The sequence below is a fragment of the Carcharhinus amblyrhynchos genome, unplaced genomic scaffold (genome assembly GCF_965287045.1).
Source record: "Carcharhinus amblyrhynchos unplaced genomic scaffold, sCarAmb.v2.hapA scaffold_87, whole genome shotgun sequence".
NCBI lineage: Eukaryota > Metazoa > Chordata > Chondrichthyes > Carcharhiniformes > Carcharhinidae > Carcharhinus > Carcharhinus amblyrhynchos.
Genome location: NW_027649827.1, coordinates 210,195 through 234,358, shown reverse-complemented (window position 1 = coordinate 234,358; position 24,164 = coordinate 210,195). Strand labels below are relative to the sequence as shown.

General features: G+C 47.0%; 1 protein-coding gene across 1 annotated transcript in view; it reads right to left on the bottom strand.

Moving 5' to 3' along the window:
- Nucleotides 1–24,164, bottom strand: part of LOC145337972 (transcriptional-regulating factor 1-like) — a 47,219-nt gene that overhangs the window by 9,189 nt on the left and 13,866 nt on the right. Inside the window, exons 6-12 of the mRNA XM_080182752.1 lie at nt 21,067–21,249; nt 16,615–16,855; nt 14,529–14,583; nt 13,505–13,647; nt 7,397–7,500; nt 6,100–6,175; nt 3,590–3,678 (exon numbers count right to left, since the gene is read on the bottom strand). Coding sequence (XP_080038878.1) covers nt 3,590–3,678; nt 6,100–6,175; nt 7,397–7,500; nt 13,505–13,647; nt 14,529–14,583; nt 16,615–16,855; nt 21,067–21,249 — 891 coding nt within the window. The remainder of the gene's footprint in view (nt 1–3,589; nt 3,679–6,099; nt 6,176–7,396; nt 7,501–13,504; nt 13,648–14,528; nt 14,584–16,614; nt 16,856–21,066; nt 21,250–24,164) is intronic.

The following is a 24,164-nucleotide window of genomic DNA, read 5'->3' as shown; positions in this document are numbered from 1 at the left end:
TGTTGCTGGGGAAGGTGACTGGCGCCTGCTTGTGATCTTTTACTGTCTGTTCCCCAGAAAGATCAGCATTGTGAAACTGGGAGGTAGGGAACCCTGAGCGTATCCGTCCCACTGCCACCTTGGATAAGGGTGGTTCATTCCATCCCTGTCCAGGCCTCTGTATTGGAGGCTGTAGGATGTTGCTGATGAAATGACAGATTACGGGAAAGTGCCATTGGTTGAGTTTATTGAGGAGTTGGTGTCGCATTTAGAACCCTGTTTATCGGCAGTGAGAAAAATTTATTCCCAGAGCCTGAACTAGACTGGAATTCCAACTTCAATCATCTGACTCACTGCATCACATTGTCCCTTCTACATCATCCCATGTCAGGCTGTGACCTCTTGGTGGAGCTCTTGTGACATTCTGTACAAGGAGCAGACTATCCACAACATTTACACAGTAAATGGCAGGAACCCCTAAGAGTATTGATAGGCAGAGGTATCTGGGTGTACAGGTACACAGGTCACTGAAAGTGGCAACGCAGGTGGAGAAGGCAGTCAAGAAGGCATGCGTGCCTTCATCGGCGAGGGTATCGCGTTTAAAAATTGGCAAGTCATGTTGCTGCTTTATAGAACCTTAGTTAGGCCGCACTTGGAATATATTCTGGTTCAATTTTGGTCGCCACACTACCAGAAGGATGTGGAGGCTTTGGAGAGGGTACAGAAAAGATTTACCAGGATGTTGCCTGATATGGAGGGCGTTAACTATGAAGAGAGGTTGGTGAAACTTGGTTTGTTCTCACTGGAACGGTGGAGGTTGAGGGGTGGCCTAATAGAAGTCTGCAAGATTATGATGGGCATGGACAGAGTGGATAGTCAGAAGCTTTTTCCCAGGATGAAGAGTCAGTTACTAGGAGACACAGGTTTAAGGTGCGAGAGGCAAGGTTTAAAGGAGATGTACGAAGAGGGTGGTGGGTGCCTGGAACTCTTTGCCGAGGGAGAAAGTGGAAGCAGGTACAGTGGTGACTTTTAAGGGGCGTCTTGACAAGTACATGAATAGGATGGGAATAGAGGGATATGGTCCCCGGAAGGGTAGGGGGTTTTAGTTCAGTGGGGCAGCAAGGTCAGTGCAGGCTTGGAGGGCTGAAGAGCCTGTCCCGGTGCTGTAATTTTCTTTGTTCTTTGTCAGCCTGCATTGGTATAGCATCTTTAATACGGGAAGATATGCTGACGTGTTTCCCAGGGATGCACTCAGTAAAGAATCTGAAACCATGTCACTCAGTAAAGATGAACGGGGTAGGTTTTAGTAAACATCTTAAGCCAAGGGGTGGAGAGGTTTGCCTGGGGTGAGGGTGGGGGAGGGAGGGAGTTACAGAGCTTTGGGCGCAGGCAGATTGTGTAAAGTTTACAGGGTGGGGTAGTTGGCTCCACGCCCGATTCCCAACCTGGTGATCCAGTTTGCCGTTCCTTATTGCACCTCCCACCTGAGACCTATCCGACTTGTCGTGTAAGGAATGGTTGAGGACTCTGGGTCTGTACTCGTTGGAATTTAAAAGGATGAGAGGGGGTATCTTATTGAAACTTACAGGATACTGTGAGGCCTGGATAGAATGGATGTGGAGAGGATGTTTCCAGTAGTAGGAAAAACTCGAATCGGGGGCACAACCTCAGGCTAAAGGGACGATCCGACAGAGATGAGGAGGAATTTCTTCAGGCAGAGAGTAGTGAATCTGTGGAACTCTTTGCCACAGAAGGCTTTGGAGGCCAAGTCATTGGGTGACTTTAAGACATAGACAGATAGGTTCTTGATTAATAAGGGGATCAGGGTTAATGGGGAAAAGGCAGGAGAATGGGGACGAGAAAAATATCAGCCATGATTGGTGGGCCGAGTGGCCTAATTCTGCTCCTATGTCTTATGGTCTTATGGACTTGGTTGGACCTACCAGGAGCCTAATATTCCTCAAGGACGGATAGGATCATAGAATCCCGACAGTGCAGAAGGAGGCCACTCGGCCCTAAAGTCTGCACCGACTCACTGATAGAGCAACATACCCAACCCTAACCCTGTATATTTACCCTACTCATGGCCCTAACCTACTCATCAGCATGGCCAGTCCACCTAATCTGCACAGCTTTGGATGAGTAAGTAAGTAGGGCCCAGGGAGCGGAAGGCCTTTAAAAGATTAGGATTATTACTTGAATGGGTGTAAACTGAGAGAGGTGGAAACCTTGGTGTCCTCGTGCATCAGTCACTGAAAGTAAGCGTGCAGGTACAGCAGCCAGTAAAGAAGGCAAATGATATGTTGGCCTTCAAAGCAAGAGGATTTGAGTATAAGGATAGGGATATTTGGCTGCAGTTGTACAGAGTGTTGGTGAGGCCACATCTGGAGTATTGTGTGCAGTTTTGATGTCCTTATCTGAGGAAGGATGTCCTTGCATTGAGGGAGCGCAGTGAAGGTTTACCAGGCTGATTCCTGGGATGGCAGGTCTGTCATATGAGGAGACACTAAGTCGGTTAGGATAATATTCACTGGAGTTTAGCAGAGTGAGAGGGGATCTCAGAGAAACTTATAAAGTTCTAACAGGGTTAGACAGGGTAGATTCAGAAAGAATGTTTTGAAATTTGAAATAATCCAGTGGGGTCTGTAACGTCAGCCTGAGAGGGCAGAACGAGCCTCAGTTTAATATCTTATCCAAAAGACTGTCCTTCTGACAGTGCAGCACTCCCTTAGTACCAACTCTCTGACAGTGTAGTGTTCCCTCAGCACTGGTCCTCTGACAGCACAGCATTTCCTCCATTCTAACCCTCTGGTAGTCCTGTGCTTCTTTAGTACTGACTCCCTGACACTGTGGTGCTCTCTTAGCGCTTACCTTCTGACAGTGCAGCATTCCTCAGTATTGACCCTCTGACCGCTTGGCATTCCCTCAGCAGTGACCCTCTGACAGTGCAGCGCTCCCTCAGCACTGACCCTCTGACTGTGCGGTGCTTCTTCAGCACTGACCGTCCCACAGTGCGGCGCTCCCTCAGCACTGACCCTCCCACAGTGCGGCGCTCCCTTTGCACTGACCCTCCCACATTGTGTTTCATCAGGTGTTGGTAGTGACAGCCTAGTTCTAAAGCCTCTGGTTGGGGCCTTGACTCTTGGATCCTCTGTCTCTGAGATACAAGTGCTGCTCACTGGGCTATCCAGTCCTGTGTCAGTCCCCATGGTACAGCCTTTAGTGCACAACAGACTGGACTCTAGGATTCAAACCAATCTCCACATTGGGAGCGGCACAGCAGCTAGCCCAGCTGCTTCACAGTGCCAGGGAGCTGAGTTCGATTCCTGGCTCGGGTCACTGCCTGTTTGGAATCTGCATGTTCTCCCGTGTCTGCTTGGGTTTCCTCCGGGTGCTCCAGTTTCCTCCCACAGTCCGAAAGACGTGCTGGGCAGGTGCATTGGCCGTGCTAAATTCTCCCTCACTGTAACCCAAACAGGTGCCGGAGTGTGATGACTCAGGGAATTTCACAGTGACTTCATTGCTGTGTTAATGTAAGGCTTAGTTGTGACTTTAAATAACCTTATAAATAATTTTATGCCTCCCCCGCTCCGGATTCCTTGTCACGTACCATCTTCTGAATCATGTGGAAGTTCTTCCTGTGTATCCCAAAAGCTTTATTGAAAACCCTGCGTTCGCTGGGAGTCCAGTTACTGCTGCCTGCCAGAGAAAGAAGGAACAGTTAGAACGAGCGAACGGGCTGTGAAATTTGTCACCTGCAGTCAGGCTGTCCTGGGGCAGGGGTGAAGGTTACTGAGCTCCGACACACTGTGCTACAAAGCAGCAGCAGGAAGCAGGTGTTCCCTCGTCCTTCCTCGGTACGTTGCAAACTACTACTCCTGCCTCAGAGTCTGAAGTCGGTTCAAATCCAACTCCAGACACCCGAGTAGAAAAACAAATTTCTTCTGTATTTCTGCAGCCTCAGGTGCCCCAGAGTGCTTTTATTATTCATTCATTCCTGCGACATGAGTGCCGCTGGCTGGTCAGCATTTATTGCCCATCCCTAGTTGCCCTTGAGACAGCCAGTGATCTACTTTGTCTGAAGAGGGTCACTCTTGTAAGAAAGGTAGCAGCCAGTTTACACAATTCAGTGAGATCCTTTTAACAACATCCTGATAATGGCCAGATCCTGTCATGGATACGGGTTTCCCCTTCTGCTGTTATATCAGTGGACAGTGCAGACCTTCTTTACAGATCCTCCCATGACCTCGCTCCCTCCCTATCTCCATAGCCCGCTCCAGTCCTGCAACCCTCCCCGATCTCAGCATTCCTCCAATTCTGACCACAATCCGTCTCCAGCTGCCTGATCCAGAGATCCGTTGGATCTCAGACAATGACGAGACAGAGTACAGGAAGAGATGGAAAATCTGGTGAACTGGTGCAACGACAATAAACGCCCCTCTTTTTCAACAAAACGAAGGAGATTGTCATTGACTTCAGGAAGCGTTGTGGAGAACATGCCCCTGTCTACATCAACGGGGACGAAGTAGAAATGGTCGAAAGCTTCAAGTATTTAGGTGTCCAGATCACCAACAACCTGTCCTGGTCCCTCCATGCCAACACTGTAGTTAAGAAAGCCCACCAACGCCTCTGCTTTGTCAGAAGACTAAGGAAATTTGTTATGTCCACAATGACTCTCACCAACCTTTACAGATGCACCATAGAAAGCATTCTTTCTGGTTGTATCACAGCTTGGTATGGGCTCCTACTCTGCCCAAGACCTCAAGGAACTACAAAAGGTCATGAACATAGCCTAGTCCTGCATGCAAACCAGCCTCCCATCCATTGACTCTGTCTACACTTCCTGCTGCCTCGGCAAAGCAGCCAGCATAATCAAGGACCCCACACATCCTGGATATTCTTTCTTCCGTCAGGAAAAAGATGCAAAAGTCTGAGGTCACATATCAGCAAGAACAGCTTCTCCCCTGCTGCTGTCGGACTTTTGAATGGACCTATCTTGCATTAAGTTGATCTCTCTCTACACCCTAGCTATGTCTAACACTACATTCTGTACCCTCTCCTTTCCTTCTCTATGCTCTGACTGTATACTGCGCAAGAAACAGTACTTTTCACTGTTTGCTAATACATGTGACAATGATAAATCAAATCAAATCCCTAATCCCTGTAATCCCCTCCAACAACCACTCTGCCTTGCTCTTCTTCACCTAGAATGTTAAACATGTCTCTTTCACCTTATGTGTTTTGGTGAGAACATTCTGTAGTGTGAAGTGCCATTTTATTACATACAAGGCCCCACTCAAGTACAACTTATTGTTGAACTTTCAAAAAGTAAGCAATATAGGGGAGGCAGTGGTGCAGTGATGTTGTCTTTAGACTAGTAAATCAGAGACTCAGGGCAATACACTGGGGACCCAAGTTCAAATCCCGCCACGGCAAATGGTGCAATTTTGAACTCTGGAATTTAAACTTTGGAATTAAGAATCGACTGATGACCACGAAACTATTGTCGATTGTTGAAAAAATCCATCTGTCCTTTAGGGAAGGAAATCTGTTGTCCTTACCCTGTCTGGCCTAATTGTGATTCCAGAGCCACAGCAATGTGGTTGACTCTCAACTGCCCTCTGAACAAAGACAGCTGGAAATGGGCAATAAATGCTGACTATCCAGCAATGCCTCTCCTTTGAGAGAATCCTACGGTGCAGAAGGAGGCCATTCAGCCCACCAAGCATGCACCGACCACTATCCCATCCAGGCCTTATCCCCGTAACTCCATACATTTACCCTAGCTAGTCCCCCGACACTAAGGGGCAACTTAGCATGGCCAACCCACCTAACACGCACATCTTTGGGGTGTGGGAGGAAACCAGAGCACCCAGAGGAAACCCACCCAGACACTGGGGAGAACATGCAGACTCCGCGCAGACAGTGACCTGAGCCGGGAATCGGACCCAGGTCTCTGGCACTGAGAAGCAGCAGTGCCACCATGCTGCCCTGATGTGTGATTAAAGTGTGCAGATTGTTCCTGTTTCTCTGTGGCAGTTAGACTTTAGACTATAAACTACTTGTAATCAGTAATACCTCACTGTAATAACTTAATCCATATTGAGGGATATCACCTACCTGTGTAATGGTAATCAGCCAGTGGATGAGAGGTGGGACGGGCCCCATCATTCAGTAGCAGCATCTCCAGTGCAGCCTGCAGTAACAATAAACCTCTTTAGCAATTGGACATGTTGATAGGATGTTTTTAAAAACATGGTGCACAGAATCTTAAGTTTCATCAATCGAGGCAGCAAGTTCCCAAAGCGTGGAAATTATTCCAGATATCTATGGTTCAAACACTCAGCTTAAACCTCAGCTGGAAGATCGTTTCAAATTCTGCCCTAACCTCTGGCTCCCTACCGGCTCCCCACACTTGAGGGGGAAAATCAAGATGCCTTGGAGAGGGTGCGGAGGGAGATTTTCTAGAATGTTTCCAATGGTGAGGGACTTCAGTTGATGTGGAGAGACGGGAAGAAGCTGCGTTCGTTCCCCTCGGAGCAGATTAGGTTAAGGGGAGATTGAATCGAGGCGTTCAGAATCAGGAAGGGTTTGGACAGAGTGAATAAGGAGAAAATGTTTCCGATGTCAGGAGGGAGTTAACCAGAGGGGGACACAGATTGAAGAGGACGAAAAGAACCAGAAGGGGAGATGAGAATTTTTTTTTATATCTGTATATAGCGAGTTGTGATCTGGAAGGCGCTGCCTGAAAGGGCGGTGGAAGCAGATTCAATAGGAACTTTCAAAAGGGGGAATTGGAGAAATACTCAAAGAAGAAATTTATCCCGGCACCGCCACCACCGCCACCCCCCACTCTATTCCTGTAACCCTACGCATTTACCACAGCCAATACAATCCAACCTGCACATCTTTAGACACTAAAGGGCAATTTATCATGGCCAATCCACCGAACTTGCACATATTTAGACTTTGAGTGGTAATTTAGCGTGGCCAATCCATCTAACCTGCACATCTTTGGACACTAAGGGGTAACTTAGCATGTCCAATCCACCTAACCTGCATGTCTTTGGACCGTGGGAGGAGACCAGAGCACCCTGCAGAAACCACACAGACACGGGGAGAACGTGTAGACTCCACACAGCTCCTTGAGCCTGTTCCACCTCTCAGCTAAATCATGGCTGACTTATATCTTAAGTCCATCCACCCAGCCTCATTGAGTAACCCTTAATCCCCCACCCCTAACTGGGACCCAGACTCAGGGAGAAGACTTCTTCCAGTCAGTGGAGGAAAACTCTGGGAACAAATACTGCAAAGCCCCTCGTTCCAGATATGCCACACTGACTGCACACCGTGTCACAAGTTGCTCATTCACTGAATCCCAAAATGTTTTCTAGAAAAGTAAGGTATGTATATTTACCATGATATCGCCCTTCAACTCGGAGAGACAGTGCAGGGTGAACTCGCGGTTCAGCCCTCCCCCTGGCAACACACTGGAACAGGCCATGTTCAGAAGATCCTCCACTGAAAGCAGAAAATACACAATTAAAAAGAACTCCCAATGTCGTCTCTGCTCAAGGAAATCAGATTAATTCTTGATTATACATGGACGGACATCACGCAACGATCAGCAGGCAGGAGTGTTCCCTTCCTTTCTGAAAACACTTCGGCGGTCATGAGCATTCAGCCTACCATCTTCAGTGTAAGCGTTCTCCAAGGCGGCCTTCACGACATGGGGTAACGCAGAATCGCTGAGCAAAAACTGATAGCCAAGTTCTGCACACACGAGGATGGCCTCAACCAGGATCTTGGGTTCGTGTCACACTACATGTAAGCCCTCACCATTTGGCCTGGGCTTGCAAAATCTCACTGTTCTGGCTTGAGACAATTCACATCTCTTTAACTTGTGATTAACCCTCACTCCACTCGCATTGTCTGTACCTGTCAAGACTTGCATTCCAACCATTCTTCATGTTCCAATCTGTAATTATCTTGTAATTGTGTCTCTGTCTATATGTGCCATGTTTGTGACCCCAACTCTCCACTCCTGATGAAGGACCAGCGCTCTGAAAGCTTGTGATCCCAAATAAACCTGTTGGACTTTAACCTGCGGAGGTGAGACTTCTTACTGTGCCCACCCTAGTCCAACGCCGGCATCTCCACATCAATGATTACATGCAAACGTTCATATGACCAAGGAGCAGGAGTAGGCCATTTGGCCCCTCTGGCTTGCTCTGCCATTAATAAGATCATGGCTAATCTGATTGTATCCCCAAATCTGCATCCTACCTACCCCCGATATCCTATCACCCCCTTCCTTACCAAGTACTTGTCCACCTCTGCGTCCACCACGTTCTCAGGAAAAGAGTTCCAAAGGCGCTCAGAGAAAATGTTTTGCCTCATCTCTGTTCTAATTGGGTGACACCTTATTTTTAAACAGTGGCCCCTAGTTCTAGATTCTGTAAGCTTCTTCACTTTGAAAGCCAGGAATACTTGAATTTAGATTTAAATTTAAGCTTATTTGGCCTTCATAGCGAGGGGGATTGAATATAAAAGTAGGGAGGTCTTGCTGCAGCTGTATAGGGCATTGGTGAGGCCGCAGCTGGAGTACTGTGTGCAGTTTTGGGCGCCGCACCTGCGCAAGGATATTTTGGCCCTGGAGGGAGTGCAGAGGAGGTTTACTCGGCTGATACCGGAGTTGAGGGGATTGAGCTATGAGGAGAGGCTGAATAAACTAGGCTTGTACTCGTTAGAGTTTAGAAGAATGAGGGGAGATCTCATTGAGACGTATAAGATGATGAATGGGATGGATAGGATAGAGGTGGAGAGACTCTTCCCGCTCAAAAAAGACAGTAGGACTAGGGGGCACAGCCTCAAGATAAAGGGGAGGCGGTTTAGAACGGAGTTGAGGAGGAACTTCTTCACTCAAAGGGTGGTGAATCTCTGGAATTCTCTGCCCGTTGAAGTGGTGGAGGCTGCCTCGCTAAATATTTTTAAGAAGCAGGTTGATGGGTTCTTGATAAGAGAGGGGATTAAGGGTTATGGGGAGAGGGCGGGAAAGTGGAACTGAGCCACAACAGATCAGCCATGATCTTATTGAATGGCGGGGCAGGCTCGAAGGGCTAGATGGCCTACTCCTGCTCCTATTTCTTATGTTCTTATGTTCTTATTTATTAGTATTACAAGTAAGGCTTACATTCCCTTCATAATCTTATATGTTTCTATAAGATCGCCCCTCATTCTTCTGAATTCCAATGAGTATAGTCCCAACCTACTTAGACTCTACTCATAAACCAACCCTCTCAACTTCAGAATCAACTAGTGAATCTCCTCTGCACTCCTTCCAATGCCAGTATACCCTTTTCTCGAGTAACGAGACCAAAACTGTACACTGCAATGAAGTTACTGTGAAAATCCTGGCGCCTGTTCAGGTTATACTGAGGGATAATTTAGCATGGCCAATGTACCCTAACCAGCATGTCGTTTGGACTGCAGGAGGAAACCGGAGCGCCTGGAGAAAACCCACACAGACATGGGGAGAACGTGCAAACTCCACACAGACAGTGACCCAAGCCAAGAATTGAACCCAGGTCCCTGATGCTGTGAGACAGCAGTGCTAACCACTGTGCCACCGTGCTGCCCCGGGTTCCTGGTGCTGTGAGGTAGCAGTGCTAATCACTGTGCCACCGTGCTACCCCGGGTCCCTGCTGTGAGGTAGCAGTGCTAATCACTGTGCCACTGTGCTGCCCTGGGTCTCTGGCACTGTGAGGCAGCAGTGCTAACCACTGTGCTGCCCTGGGTCCCTGGCGCTGCAAGGTAGCAGTGCTAATCACTGTGCCACTGTGCTGCCCCAGGTCCCTGGTGCTGTGAGGCAGCAGTGCTAACCACTGTGCCACCATGCCATCTTGGGTCCCTGGTACTGTGAGGCAGCAGTGCTAACCAGTGTGCCACCATGCCGCCCTTCGCAGTCTGAGGACCTCCTGCAGTCAGCAAAATAGGCAGCAGTACTAACCACTGTGCTGCCCCAGGTCCCTGGCGCTGTGAAGCAGCAGTGCTAACCACTGTGCCACCGTGCTGCCCTGGGTCTCTGGCACTGTGAGGCAGCAGTTCTAACCACTGTGCCACCATGTTGCCCCGGGTCCCTGGTGCTGTGAGGCAGCAGTGCTAACCACTGTGCCACCATGCCGCCCTTCGCAATCTGAGGACCTCCTGCAGTCAGCGAAATAGTTTTGAAGTGTTAGTGTCAGAAACGTAGCAGCCAGTTTGCACAGCGCGAGCTCCCGCTAGCAGCCGCGCTGCGCTAATAGCCAGATGAAGTTGGCTGAGGGATAAACATTACCAGCACCCCAGGGAGAACTCTTTTAAGATTAAAGCAAATTACTGCAAACTCTGGAATCTGGAACAAAGACAGAAAATAGTGGAAAATCTCAGCAGGACTATGGAGAGTGAACAAAGCCTTTGTTTTGATTCTGGATCTTGAAGAGATCAGACAAAGAAGTCAACCAGATGTGAAACGTTGGCTTTATTCTCCCTCCTCAGACACTGTCAAGACCTGCTGAGATTTTCCAGCATTTTCTGTTTCTGTGGCAGGAGAAGTCTTCCACTTGGGTTCCTTTACACCGGCGAGGGCGGGTGGTTAAAGTCTCATTACAAGGATGACACCACTGACAGCACAACACTCCCTCATGCAGCACTGCCGTGTGAGCCTGGATTCTTGTTTTCCAGTCCCGAGACGACCTTCTGATTCCGAGGCGAAAGTGACACCTACTGAACCACAGCAGAAAGTGAAAGCTGCATCGCATGGCGACCTTCTTCTTCAGTGGTTTCCTGCCGTCAGTGTTCAGTGAAAAAAAAACACTCGGAAAGGGGGTTCAAAGGGGTTCAGCACACCAAAGGAAATCACACATGAATGAGTTGGTTTGCAGGTGCGCCAGGTCATTAAGAAGGCAAAAGGAATTTTGTCCTTCATTGCTAGAAGCATGAAATTTAAAAACAGCAAGGTTATGTTGCAGCTGTATAAGGTGCTGGTGAGGCCACACCTGGAGCACTGTTTTGGTCTTTTTACTTGAGAAAGGATATACTGGCTCTGGAGGGGTACAGAAGAGATTCACTAGGTTCATTCTGGAGTTGAGAGTTGGCTTATGAGGAGAGACTGAGTAGACTGGGGCTATATGCATTGGGATTCAGAAGAATGAGGTGGGGGATCTTACAGAAACATTTAAGATTATGAAGGGAATAGATAGAAGCAGGGAAGTTGATTCTACTGGCGGGTGAAACTAGAACTAGGGGGCACGGCCTCAAAATAAGGGGGAGCAGATCTAGGACTGATTTGAGGAGGAACTTCTTCACAAAAAGGGTTGTGAATCTGTGGAGTTCCCTGCCCAGTGAAGCAATTGAGGCTACCTCATTGAATGTATTTAAGGCGAGGATAGATAGATTTTTGAGCAGTAAAGGAATTAAGGGTTATGGTGAGCAGGCGGGTAAGTGGAGCTGAATCCACAAAAAGATTAGCCATGATCTTATTGAATGGCAGAGCAGGCTCAAAGGGCCGGATGGCCGACTCCTGCTCCTAGTTCTTATGTTCTTATTATTTTCTTAGGTGTCATTTTAAATGTCCAATGTTGCATTCAGTCTGCATTAAGAGGGGTGAACTGGTACATAAGTAAGTCCTTCTGGCTGGAGATCACTGGTCCATGGTCTTACCAGCTCATCCTGCTCGTGGATTGGTGTGGCGAGCCAGTAAGATCGGGCAAGAGATGAAAAATTAGATTGTGGCCGGTATTTTTACATCTCGTGATCTTACAGGCTTCGCACCCAAAAAGGACTCTCCAGGGGCCAGTGATTGTGGGGCCGGGAGACCAGAATAGGGAACAATCTGCGGTGGGACCCTGATGTCAGGGGAGTGGGGGGTAGTGGCAGGAAATCTCCCAGTACACTGGGAGATCAGCATGCCTGCGCAATGGTACCCCCAGAGCTCAGCAGCCGGCTTTACCTGTGATATTAGGCTCCAACCTCTACAGGTGAGAAACAGATCTGGGATCTTTGTTTTACTAAGTACCGTACGATTGAGATTGGGAACTCGCCCAAAGAATTGGCGCGATTCCCTCCCATTTTCACATTCGTTCTGCACTTAGAATTTCTTCCGTAAAATTCCATCCATGGTACATTAAACACCTGCTGAAAAGTTGGACGCTTAATCACAGGGGTTGGCCATTTAGGATTGAGATCAGGAATTTCTTTGCTCAGGAGGGTCATGAAGAGAATCAAAGAATGTGCAGGTAGTAGGGGCTGTTGAGGTAGAGGATCAACCATGATCTTGTTGAATGACAGCAGGTTTGAGGGGCTGAATGGCCTCCTCCAGCTTCTATTTCTTACATTAGTCCCGGGATCAAGTGCATCTTAACAAGATGCAACGTTGGTGGTACGCATCTAAATATATGGAGCCCTTCAGTGCTGCAAGCAGCGATGTGAGATATCAGAATATCAAAAAACTCATTTGCAGAAGCGATCCAGCCCATCAAGTCTGCACCAACTCTCTGATGGAGCTTCCCACCCAGACCCTATCTCCACAACCCCATGTATTTACCCTGCTAACCCCACTCTCCCCACACTAACCTACACGTCTTGGGACACTAAGGGGAGCCTTTCGCATGGTCAATACACCTAAGCAGAGTTGGATGTTATAATAACTCAGGAGTCAGCTGTAAAGCAACAGCGCTTTGTCACACAAAGGCAATGTAAAGTGAAACCACAAGCCCGTGGTGAACACCGACAAGCCCCACAATGGACCCACTCAGGGGCCTGCTTTGTACAGAGCTCAGTAAATAAGCTCAGCCTATTATAGAAAGGGTATTATTAAACTAGAAAGAATGCAGGAAAGATTTACTAAGATGTTACTGGGACTTGATGGTTTGAGTTATAAGGAGAGACTTATATAGACTGGAACTTTTTTCCCTTGAGCTTAGGAGGCTGAGGGGTGATTTTATAGACGTTTATAAAATAATGAGGAGCATAGATTAGATAGTCAATATCTTTTCCCAAAGGTAGGGGAAGTCTAAAACTAGAGGGTGTAGGTTTGAGGTAAGAGGGGAGAGATACAAAAGTGTCCAGAGGGGAATTTTTTTCACACAGAGGGTGGTGAGTGTCTGGAACAAGCTGCCAGAGGTAGTAGTAGAGGCAGGTACAGTTTTGTCTTTTAAAAAGTGTTTAGACAATTACATGGGTAGGATTGGTATAGAGGGATAAGGGCCAAACATGGGCAATTGGGACTAGCTTAGGGGTTTAAACAAAAGGGCGGCATTGACAAGTTAGGCCGAAGGGTCTGTTTCCATGCTGTAAACCTCTATGACTCTATGACTGGGGAAGGTAATTACTAATCCTCTGGGATCTTGTATTCTGTGAATCTTCCTGGGAGGTGAATTAGGGATTTCTCTATGAAAATCCCAGGTGTTATCGCAGGTATTAATACCAATGGTCAATTTCATGTTAAACCTTGCTGGTTGAAGTTTGCGGAGAGTGAATAACTTACCCTTCTGTTGCACTTCATCATTTTCCAGCAACTCCTTCCAGGGCTTCCACACCAAATCCGCTCCGTGTACATCCTCTTCCCCTGGGTACGTGTCTGCTAAATCAGGGATTACAGCCTGAAAACGGGGACCGACGTTTATGCAGCTGGAGAAACAAAGAAAACTCTTTACCCAGCGGGTCACCAGGAGGCAGTGTTGAGGGAACCCCTCCTCTCCCGCCATCGTATCAAGCAGAGAAATCCTCAGCGAGAAACCAAAGACTTTCCCTTCAACTGACGGCGGGGCATCTGAAGGTAATTCCAAAAGAATTGCTATTCATGTTGTGATTGGAAAAATAGAGGTCATAGAAACGTAGAAGAGAGGAGCAGAAGGAGGCCATTTGGCCTTTTGAGCTTGCTCCGCCATTCATCACGATCATGGCTGATCGTCCAACTCAAAATAGCTTAATCCTGCTTTCTCCCCGTAACCTTTGATCCCGTTCATCCCAAGTGCCATATCCAGCCTCCTGTTGAATATATTCAGTGTTTTGGCATCAACTACTTCTTGTGGTAATGAATTCCACAGGCTCACCACCCTTTGGGTGAAGAACTGTCTCCTCACCTCTGTCCTAAATGTTCTATCCAGCCTTGGGTCACTGCCTGTGCAGTGGAATTTACATGTTCTCCCCATTTCTGCATGGGTTTCCTCCAGGTGTTCTGGTTTCCGCCCACAGTCCAAGGATGTTGAAGTTAGGTAGATTGGCCTTCCCTCTGTTAAATTCCCCCTTGCACCTGGTACAGACCCTTTGGGCCAAATGGCCTGTTAGTGTGCTGGAAATTCGACTATATAATCAGTACAGTACTATCTTTAATAATACAGCACATCATAACAAACTCCTGTAAGCTAAACTCCCATACATCCAGTGCCTACAATGTCATTGACTTCTGGAAATCATATCTGACAGTGTCCAGTGACCTACATTTCTTTAACAGTTGAATGCAGCCTTCAGTGTTTCATTGGAGGAAGTTTTGTGATGACTATACTCACGGAATGGGATTGTTCACTGTTGCTGTGCTTTCCTGATGCCCAAACTCAAATCCATCTGTAGAAAGAAAAATATATTTTCGTGCATATGTCAATTGAATAGTTATTCTACAGTGACACAGTGAGTGATCCTGACCCTGCTGAATAAACAGTGACTCTGTACAGTGACACAGTGAGTGATCCTGACCCTGCTGAATAAACAGTGACTCTGTACAGTTACACAGTGAGTGATCCTGACCCTGCTGAATAAACAGTGACTCTGTACAGTTACACAGTGAGTGATCCTGACCCTGCTGAATAAACAGTGACTCTGTACAGTGACACAGTGAGCGATCCTTACCCTGCTAAATAAACAGCCTTGGGATTTTCCTTAATCCTGCGGGCCAATGCTTTTTCATGACCCCTTTTAGCCCTTCTTACTCTTTTGCTTAAGTTTCTTTCTACTTTCCTTGTATTCCACACTTGCTTCATGTGTTCTTGGCTTCCTAGCTTTGACAAATGCTTCCTTTTTCTCTTCGACTAGGCTCACAATATCTCTCGTTATCCAAGGTTACAGGAATGTGCCGGTTCTGAATCCCTATCAACTTACACTTCAAAGCCTCCCACGTACAAGATGTTGATTTGCCCTCAAACATCTGCCCTCAATCTATATTCTTCAGTTCCTGCCTAATATTGTTGTAATTAGCCTTCCCCCCAATTTAGCACCTTAACGAGGACTACACTTATCTTTATCCATCAGTATCTTAAAGCTTACTGAATTGTGGTCCCGAATTGTTCCCCTACTGATTCATCGACCACCTGGCCGGGCTCATTCCCCAATACCAGGTCCAATATGGCCCCTTCCCTAGTTGGATTATCTACATACTGTTTCAGGAAGCCTTCTTGGATGCTCCTTACAAATACTTACCCTGAATAATCAGTAATTCTGTACGGTTAGATCCTTACCCTGAATAAACAGTGACTGTACAGTTACGTAATGAGTGATCCTTACCCTGCTGAATAAACAGTGCCTCTGTAGAGTTAGTACAGTAAGAAGTCTGACAATACCAGGTTTAAGTCCAACCGATTTATTTGATAGTAAGCTCACAAGCTTTTGGGGCAAACCCCGAAAGCTTGTGAGTTTACTATCAAATAATGCAGTTGGACTTAAACCTGGTGTTATCAGACTTCTTAATGTGTTTACCCCAGTCCAACACCGGCATCTCCACATCATGAGTTCTGTAGAGTTACACAGTGACTGATCCTTACCCTGCTGAATAAACAGTGACTCTGTACAGTTACACAATGAGTGATCCTTACCCTAAATAAACAGTGACTCTGTACAGTTACACAGTAAGTGATCCTTACCCTGAATAAACAGTGACTCTGTGTAGTTACACAGTGAGTAATCCTTACCCTGCTGAATAAACAGTGACTCTGTACAGTTGCACAGTGAGTGATTTTTACCCTGCTGAATAATCAGTGACTCCGTACAGTTACACAGTGAGTGATCCTTACCCTGCTGAATAAACAGTGACTCTGTACAGTTACACAGAGAACGATCCTTACCCTGCTGAATAAACAGTGACTCTGTACAGTTACACAGCGAGTGATCCTTACCCTGCTGAATAAACAGTGACTGTGTAGTTACACAGTGAGTGATCCTGACCCTGCTGAATAAATAGTGACTCTGTACAGTTACCCAGTGAGTGATCCTTACCCTGCTGAATAAATAGTGACTCTGTACAGTTACACAGTGAGTGATCCTTACCCTGCTGAATAAACAGTGACTCTTACTCTACATGCGCTGTTTTATTTGGGCAGTTGTACGATAATACAGGTAGCTTCCATACCACAGGACTAGAGAGGGAGAAATCCTTTTGTTAGTGGCGGTTTTGTGGCCATTCCAGGAAGTCTGAGACTGATTGGGACAGGGCTAAGCTTGTCTCTGTGTTGCCAATCATAGTCAAATAACTCACAAGATGGGCTTGTAGGGGGAAGAATGGGAAGTTGAGTGGATTCCTGGTGTGTGACTGGTACCTGTGGAATGGGAAGAGACATTGCTTTGAGAAGGTTCGCGCAATGGAGAAGGAGGAGAGTGAATACTTACTGAACTGGTTACACGGGAATGGAGATGGCGTGGAGTTGGTGCTGGGATCCATGGCACTGAGATTGGCAAACAGCCCCGAACCCTTTCGGTTAGGATTGAGCATTGGTAGCGGTACATAATGGGGTGGCTCCGAGGAGGGGCTGGAAGATGATTGCTCCTGTCCCATGACGGTGTTGCTGGAACGAAGATAGCTTTGATACACTGTGACAGGATAATACTTGGGAACGAGAGGTTCGGAGCTCTGTGGAATAACACAAACAGATCTAGAGTCACTAAGACTGACGACTATTGCCCTTACATCTTAACTGACATACTGGTGGCATGGTGGTTAATACTGCTCTCTCATAGCACCAGGGACCCAGGTTCAATTCCCGGCTTGGGTCACTGTCTGAGTGGAGGCTGCACGTTCTCCCTGTGTCTGCATGGGCTTTCTCCGGTTTCCTCCCACACTCTAAAGACATGCTGGTTAGGTGCATTGGCCATGCTAAATTCCTCCTCAGTTTACCCAAACAGGTGCCAGAGTGCAGCGACAAGGGGATTTTCACAGTAGCTCCATTGCAGTGTTAATGTAAGCCTACTTGTGACACTAATAAACAAACTTTAAACTTTTTTGTCTAAAAGAAAGACACATAGTTATGTAACTCCACTCACCACATCAAGACATCCCAGTAAACTTCACAAAAGCTGCTGATGAAGGAGCAGCGCTCTGAAAGCTTGTGATTCCAAATAAACCCGATGGACTTTAACTTGGTGTTGTGAGAAGTGCCTACCCCAGTCCAACGCCAGGACCTCCACATCATAGAAAGCTCCCACAAACAGTACATTGACAACGAGCACATTCTGGGCTTTACTGAGGGCCGGAGTGTCGTCAGCCTGTGGAATCTGCTACCACAGAAAGCAGTTGAGGCCAAAACATTGTCTGTTTTTGAAAAGGAGTTAGGTATAACACTTGGGGTGAAGCGGATCAAAAGGTAATAGTGGGACCAGGCTTTTAGATTGGATGATCATCCATGATCGTGATGAATGGTGAAGCAGGCTCGAAAGGCCGAATGGCCTAGTCCCGTTCCTACCTTCTGTGTTAGCTGAGGGATTAATGTTGCCCAAAACATCAAAGATAAAAGCAAATGACTGCAGATGCTGGAATCTGAAACCAAAAGAGAAAATGCTGGAAAATCTCAGCAGGTCTGGCAGCACCTGTAGGGAGAGAAAAGCTTTGACAAAGGGTTATCTGGACTCGAAACATCAGCTGTTTTCTCTCCTTACAGATGCTGCCCAGACCTGTTGAGATTTTCCAGCGTCTTCTCTTTTGACACCAAGGCTAAACTTCCCTTACTCTTCTTCACAATACTTAAGTGCCATTTTTAACAATTCACCCGACAATTGCCATCAGGGCGTTGGCTTTTAACGTCTCCTCTGCAAGGCGGCAGCAACATAGTGCAGCGCTGGGACTGTAGGCTGAGATTCACTGCTGGTGCTCAGGTTTCTGGAGTGGGTTTTGAAAACACAAGCTGACTCAGAGGCGAGAGTGCTGCTCACTGAGTCATAGCGAAGACGATACATAAAACGTGTGAACTTACACACTGGGACAGAGAGGGGAGAGGCAATGGGGGGGGGGGGGGTTGCGGAGGGGGAGGAAGAGTCCAGAACAGGGTGGGGGGGGGTGGGGGAGGGAGTGGTGCTGAACTTTAAAAACTAGAGCCAAGCTGGGTTTTTTTGGTTTATTCGTTCATGGGATGTGAGTGTTGCTGGCTGGGCCAGCATTTGTCACCGATCCTTGACTGCCCTTGAACTGAGTGGCTTGCAAGGCCATTTCAGAGGGCAATTGAGAGTTTTGTGTTCATTTAGGGGGCATGGGTGTCACTGGCTGGCCAGATTTATTGCCCATCCCTAGTTGCCCTTGGACAGAGGGCAGGTGAGAGTCAACCACATTGCAGTGGCACTAGAGTCACATGTAGGCCAGACCAGGTAAGAACGGCAGATTTCCTTCCCTAAAGGACGTTAGTGAACCAGATGGGTTTCTCTGACAGTGGTTTCATGGTCATCAGTAGATTCTTAATTCCAGACTTTTTTTTATTGAATTCAAATCCCACCACCTGTCGTGGTGGGGGGATTTGAACCTGGGTTCCCAGAACATTAGCTGAGTCTCGTAATCTAGCAATAATACCACTCGGCCATCGCCACCCCTTTTGAGAGAGCTAGGCAATTAGTCACACGTTCCTGCCCTTCACCCTGAAGTCCTGAAGAAATTTTCCCGTTTCGTATTTATCCAATTCTTTTTGCTATTATTATTGGCTCGGTGAAGAGTGCACAAATAAAGTTTATTTATTTATAAGTCACATGTAGGCCTACATTAACACTGGAATGAAGTTACTGCAAAAATACCCTAGTCGCCACACTCTGGTCCTGTTCGGGTACACTGAGGGAGAATTTAGCACGGCCAATTGCCTAACCAGCACGTCTTTCAGACTGTGGGAGGAAACCAGAGCAGCCGGAGGGAACCCATGAAAACATGAGGAGAATGTGCAGACTCTGCACAAACAATAACCCAGGCTGGGAATCAAACCCCAGTCCCTGGCGCTGTGAGGCAGCAGTGCTAACCACTGAGCCGCCATTATTCATCCGTGAGACATGGGCGTCGCTGGCTGGGCCAGCATTTATTGCCCATCCCTAGTTGCCCTTGGAGGACAGTTGAGAGTCAACCACATTGCTGTGGCTCTGGAGTCACATGTACGCCAGACCGGGTAAGGACGGCAGATTTCCTTCCCTAAAGGACATTAGTGAACTAAATGGGTTTTTCCAACTATCGACAATCGTTCCATGGTCATCAGTAGATTGTTAATTCCAGATATTTGTTACTGAATTCAGATTCCACCATCTGCCGTCACGGGATTCAAACCCTGGTCCTACGACATTATCTTGGGTCTCCGGATTACTAGTCCAATGACAATATCACTTCGCCACCGCTTCCTCATTCAGGGGTAACGTCAGAATACACTTTCCAATGCAGAGGGGAGAGGGAACCTGGAACTCTCTTCCCCAAATAGCTGCCGAGGACAGGAGTCGGGAGTGTACCAGGAGAGCGTTGAAATATTTGAAATATTCAGACCTAGAGGTAATAGAAACATAGAAGATAGGAGCGGGGGGAGGCCATTCGGCCCTTCGAGTCTGCTCCGCCATTCATCACCATCATGGTTGATCATCCAACTTAATAGCTTAATCCAGCTTTCTCTCCATAACCTTTTAATCCCGTTCACCCCAAAGAGATCTGGCTGTGGAAGGAATGGAGCCCTGCAATATTAAGGAGGTACATATTGGGAGGGGGCTTTCTCAATACTATCCCTATGGCCTCTCACGCCCCAGGCAGCACGGTGGCACAGTGGTTAGCGCTGCTGCCTCACAAGCACAGTAAGAAGTCTCACCACGCCAGGTTAAAGCCCAAAAGATTTATTTGGGAGCACAAGCCACAAGCTTTCAGAGTGCTGCTCCTTCATCAGGTGAGTGGGAGTTGTGTTCACAAACAGGGCATATAAAGACACAAACTCAATTTACAAAATAATGGTTGGAATGCGAGTTTTTACAGGTAATCAAGTCTTAAAGGTACAGACAGTGTGAGTGGAGAGAGGCCCGAGCGCAGGTTAAAGAGATGTGTATTGTCTCCAGACAGGACAGTTAGTGAAATTTTGCAAGCCCAGGCAAGTCGCGGGGATTACAGATAGTGTGACATGAACCCAAGATTCCGGCTGAGGCTGTCCTCATACGTGCAGAACTTGGCTATCAGTTTCTGCTCAGCGACTCTGCGTTGTCGTGTGTTGTGAAGGCCGCCTTGGAGAACTTGATTACTTGTAAAGACTCGTATTCCAACCATTATCTTGTAAATTGAGTTTGTGTCTTCATATACCCTGTTTGTGAACACACCTCCCACTCACCTGATGAAGGACAGTGCTCCGAACGCTTGTGGCTTGTGCTACCAAATAAACCTGTTGGACTTTAACCTGGTGTTGTGAGACTTCTAACTGTGTTTACCCCAGTCCAATGCCAGCATCTCCACATCATGGCCTCACAAGCACCAGGGACCCGGGTTTGATTCCTGGCTTGGGTCACTGTCTGTGTGGAGTCTGCACGTTCTCCCTGTGTCTGCACTGGTTTCCTCTGAGTGCTCCGGTTTCTTCCCGTAGTCCAAAGATGTGCGGATTAGATGGATTGGCCATGCTAAATTGCCCCTTCGTGTCAGGGGGAGTAGCTAGGGTAAATGTGTCGGGTTATGGGAAAGGGCCTGGGTAGGATTGTGGTCAGTACAACTCGATGGGCCAAATGGTCTCCTTCTGCACTGTAGGGATTCTATGATAAGGTGGAAGTGGTCAGTCTGTGGAAGAGGAAACCAGGAAGTGAATGACCAATTCAGGAAATGAATAACAAGCAACGAAAGGGTTACAGAAGAGAAAACTGATCCACCTCTTGTGCTGGGAAGTCCGCCATTCTGGCGAGGGTTGGGATATCCTGCTCAGAGAGGAAGCTGCCTGAGTGCTCCTCCAGGAGGGAGTCCTGCCTGCATCTTTCGGCTTTCCCTGACATGGGAGTGGCTATGAAGGAAGGAGAGAGCTGGCTGCTGTTCCTGGGAGGCTTCTCGCCGTCATTCTGTAAAAACAACAGTCTACATTGCATTACATTGAATATGTAGCACAGAAACAGACCATTCAACCTAACCAAGTCTAAACCTATGTCTAAATTTCACACCTGGTTCCATTCCTCCCCTCTTTCACCACCAAATCCTTCTACTTTTAGGGGAATTTCACAGTAACTTCATTGCAGTCTAAACATAAGCCTACTTGTGACTAATAAATAAACTTAACAAATAAACTTAAAAAACTTCTTTCCCCTTAAATGTATCAATACTCTTCACCTCAACCACTCCCTGTGGGAGCAAGTCCCACATTCTCCCCCCACTCCTTGTGGGAGCGAGTCCCACATTCTCCCCATTCTCTGGATGAAGAAGTTTCTCCTGAATTCCCATTGGATTTATTAGTGGTTATCTATATTGATGACACCTGGTTTTTCAGATGACACATTCCGATAAGATGGAATACAGTAACGTAGTGGACTTGAGACCAGGGCAAACCTGAGTTCAAATCCCACCTCAACAGCTGTGGGAATTTAAATTCATTTCAGTAAATTAATCTGGTGACCATGAAACTATCAGATAACATAAAACCCCATCCCCTTCACTGAAACCCTTTAGTGAAAAAAATCTGCCAACCTTAGCCAGCCTGGCCTTGAAATGTCTTTGCTCCAGCTACCCTGTCAAACCTCTTCACAATCTTAAAAGTATGGAATAATGTAGGTTAGATGGGTTTTAGATTGGTTTCACAGGTTGGCACAACATCGGGGGCCAAAGGGCCTGTACTGCACTGTAATGTTCTACGTTCTAAATCAGGTCACCCCTCTTCTAAAGAAAAGAGAAGCCAGCCTCTTCTATCTTTCCTGAGAGCTATAACCTCTCCGTTCTGGTATCAACAGTTTGGAGACCACATCAGGCCCTGTAGATATGACACCCACTCTTTAATCTCCCATGAGACAGAAGAAGGTTTGAGATTCAATGATAAAAGCTAGCAGAAAAGCAGGGTGATAAGAATCATCAAACTCCATTGTACGATGCATATCAAAGCTCCTCATACTTAGACTGCTGGTGTACTTTGTTACTTAGCTTCCAAACAGGGAGAGGAGTGACTCCAATGTGCAGGAAATGAATTAAAATGAAATTGGGGAAGAGCTCAGATGAATCCTTAACAGGGCGGCATGGGTGGCACAGTGGGTTAGCACTGCTGCCTCACAGCGCCAGGGACCCGGGTGGAACCCGCATCCCTGGCGCTGTCTGTGTGGAGTCACTGTCTGTGTGGAGTTTGCACATTCTCCCCATGCCTGCGTGGGCTTCCTCCGGGTGCTCTGGTTTCCTCCCACAGTCCGAAGATGTGAGGGTTACATGGATCGACCATGCTAAATTACCCTTTGGTGTTGGGGCATTGGTGGGGTAAATACTTGCAGTTATGGGGATAGGGCCTGTAGGATTGTTGTTAGTGCAAGTTCAGTGGGCTGAATGGCCTCCTTCTGAACTGTAAGGATTCTATACCTTCAGCTGAAATAAAGCATGTGGCCATTCAGGCCATCAAACTCATTCCTTCCAACAGATTTTGCACCCATCTTGGTCCAATGAACCTTCAGGAAAATGACCATCCCTCATCATCTACTTCAAAATCCTATGACCATGACCCCTGCCCGTTTACTAGGCTACTACTGTAGGATGCTGGTTAAAGTGCGGTAGATGTGAATCAGTCTTTATAGTCATATAGAATGTGTGTGAGGCAGTAGTGCTAACCACTGTGCCGCCCATGTTTCTCTATCTGTAAGCTGTTGCTCACTTACAAGCTTGGCGTTTGAGGTTTTAGTTGTCCAGTCCATAAACCTGAATTATTAAAGGTATAATGGCAAGTTAATATGGTGATTAAAAAGTCTACAGCTTACTTGGGTCTGCAAATCGAGGCACAGAATTTAAAAGCAAAGAGATCGTTTTAGAATTTTATAAATCACTGGTTGGTCTTCAGCTGGAGGGCCAGGGACTAATCTGGGAAACATACCTTAGGAAAGATGGAAAGGTAAAAGAAAGGAACTGAGCCAAATAGACTCTGAACCAAATGTTGTTTGTAGTTTGGTGAACTGTTGGTTACAAAGTTCAAACCAGTGGCTCGTGTTCTGACCCCAAGTACACTCCTCACTTTCTGTATTGCTGTTTGTTGTACCTTGGGGTGTGTCACCACCTTAGTAAGTGGTTTAATAATCCACCCAATGACCACAGAAAAAACATTGTTTATGGAGAGGCAATGGCCTAGTGGTATTATCACTGGACTATTAATCCAGAAACTCAGCTAATGTTCTGGAGACCTGGGTTCAACTCCTACCAAGGCTGATGGTGGAATTTGAATTCGAGAATCCACTGATGACCATGAAACTATTGTTGATTGTCAGAAAAACCCATCAGGTTCACTAATGTCCTTTAGGGAAGGAAATCTGCCGCCCTTACTCAATCTGGCCTACTTCAGAGCCACAGCAATGCAATTGACTTTCAACTGCCCTCAGGTAACTGGGGATGGGCAATAAATGCTGGCCCAGCCAGCGACGGCTAGGTCCCAGGAACGAATAAAAACAAGTGTTATATATTTAACAGGGTTGCAGGTTGCTTTAGGAGCTGATCACATGGTTTGATGGTGATGTCATTGGGGCGCTGGCAAAGACTGAAGTTTTCCTTTCAGTTTTGTATTCCATACAATGCAGGGAACATCTTCAATAAAACCTGCTAGATGTTAGTTTGAATCCACCTTGTGCAAACCAAGTCTTTTCTTTCTGTGTAAAACCCACAACCCCTGACATAGTTAGGACATTACATTGTGGGATCCACTTCCAGATTTATCAGGATGATGCCAGGCTCACAGACTTTGGTTATGAGTTAGAAAAGTTGGGAGTTTGAGCAAAGAATGTTAATGAGCGAATAATGGATGATT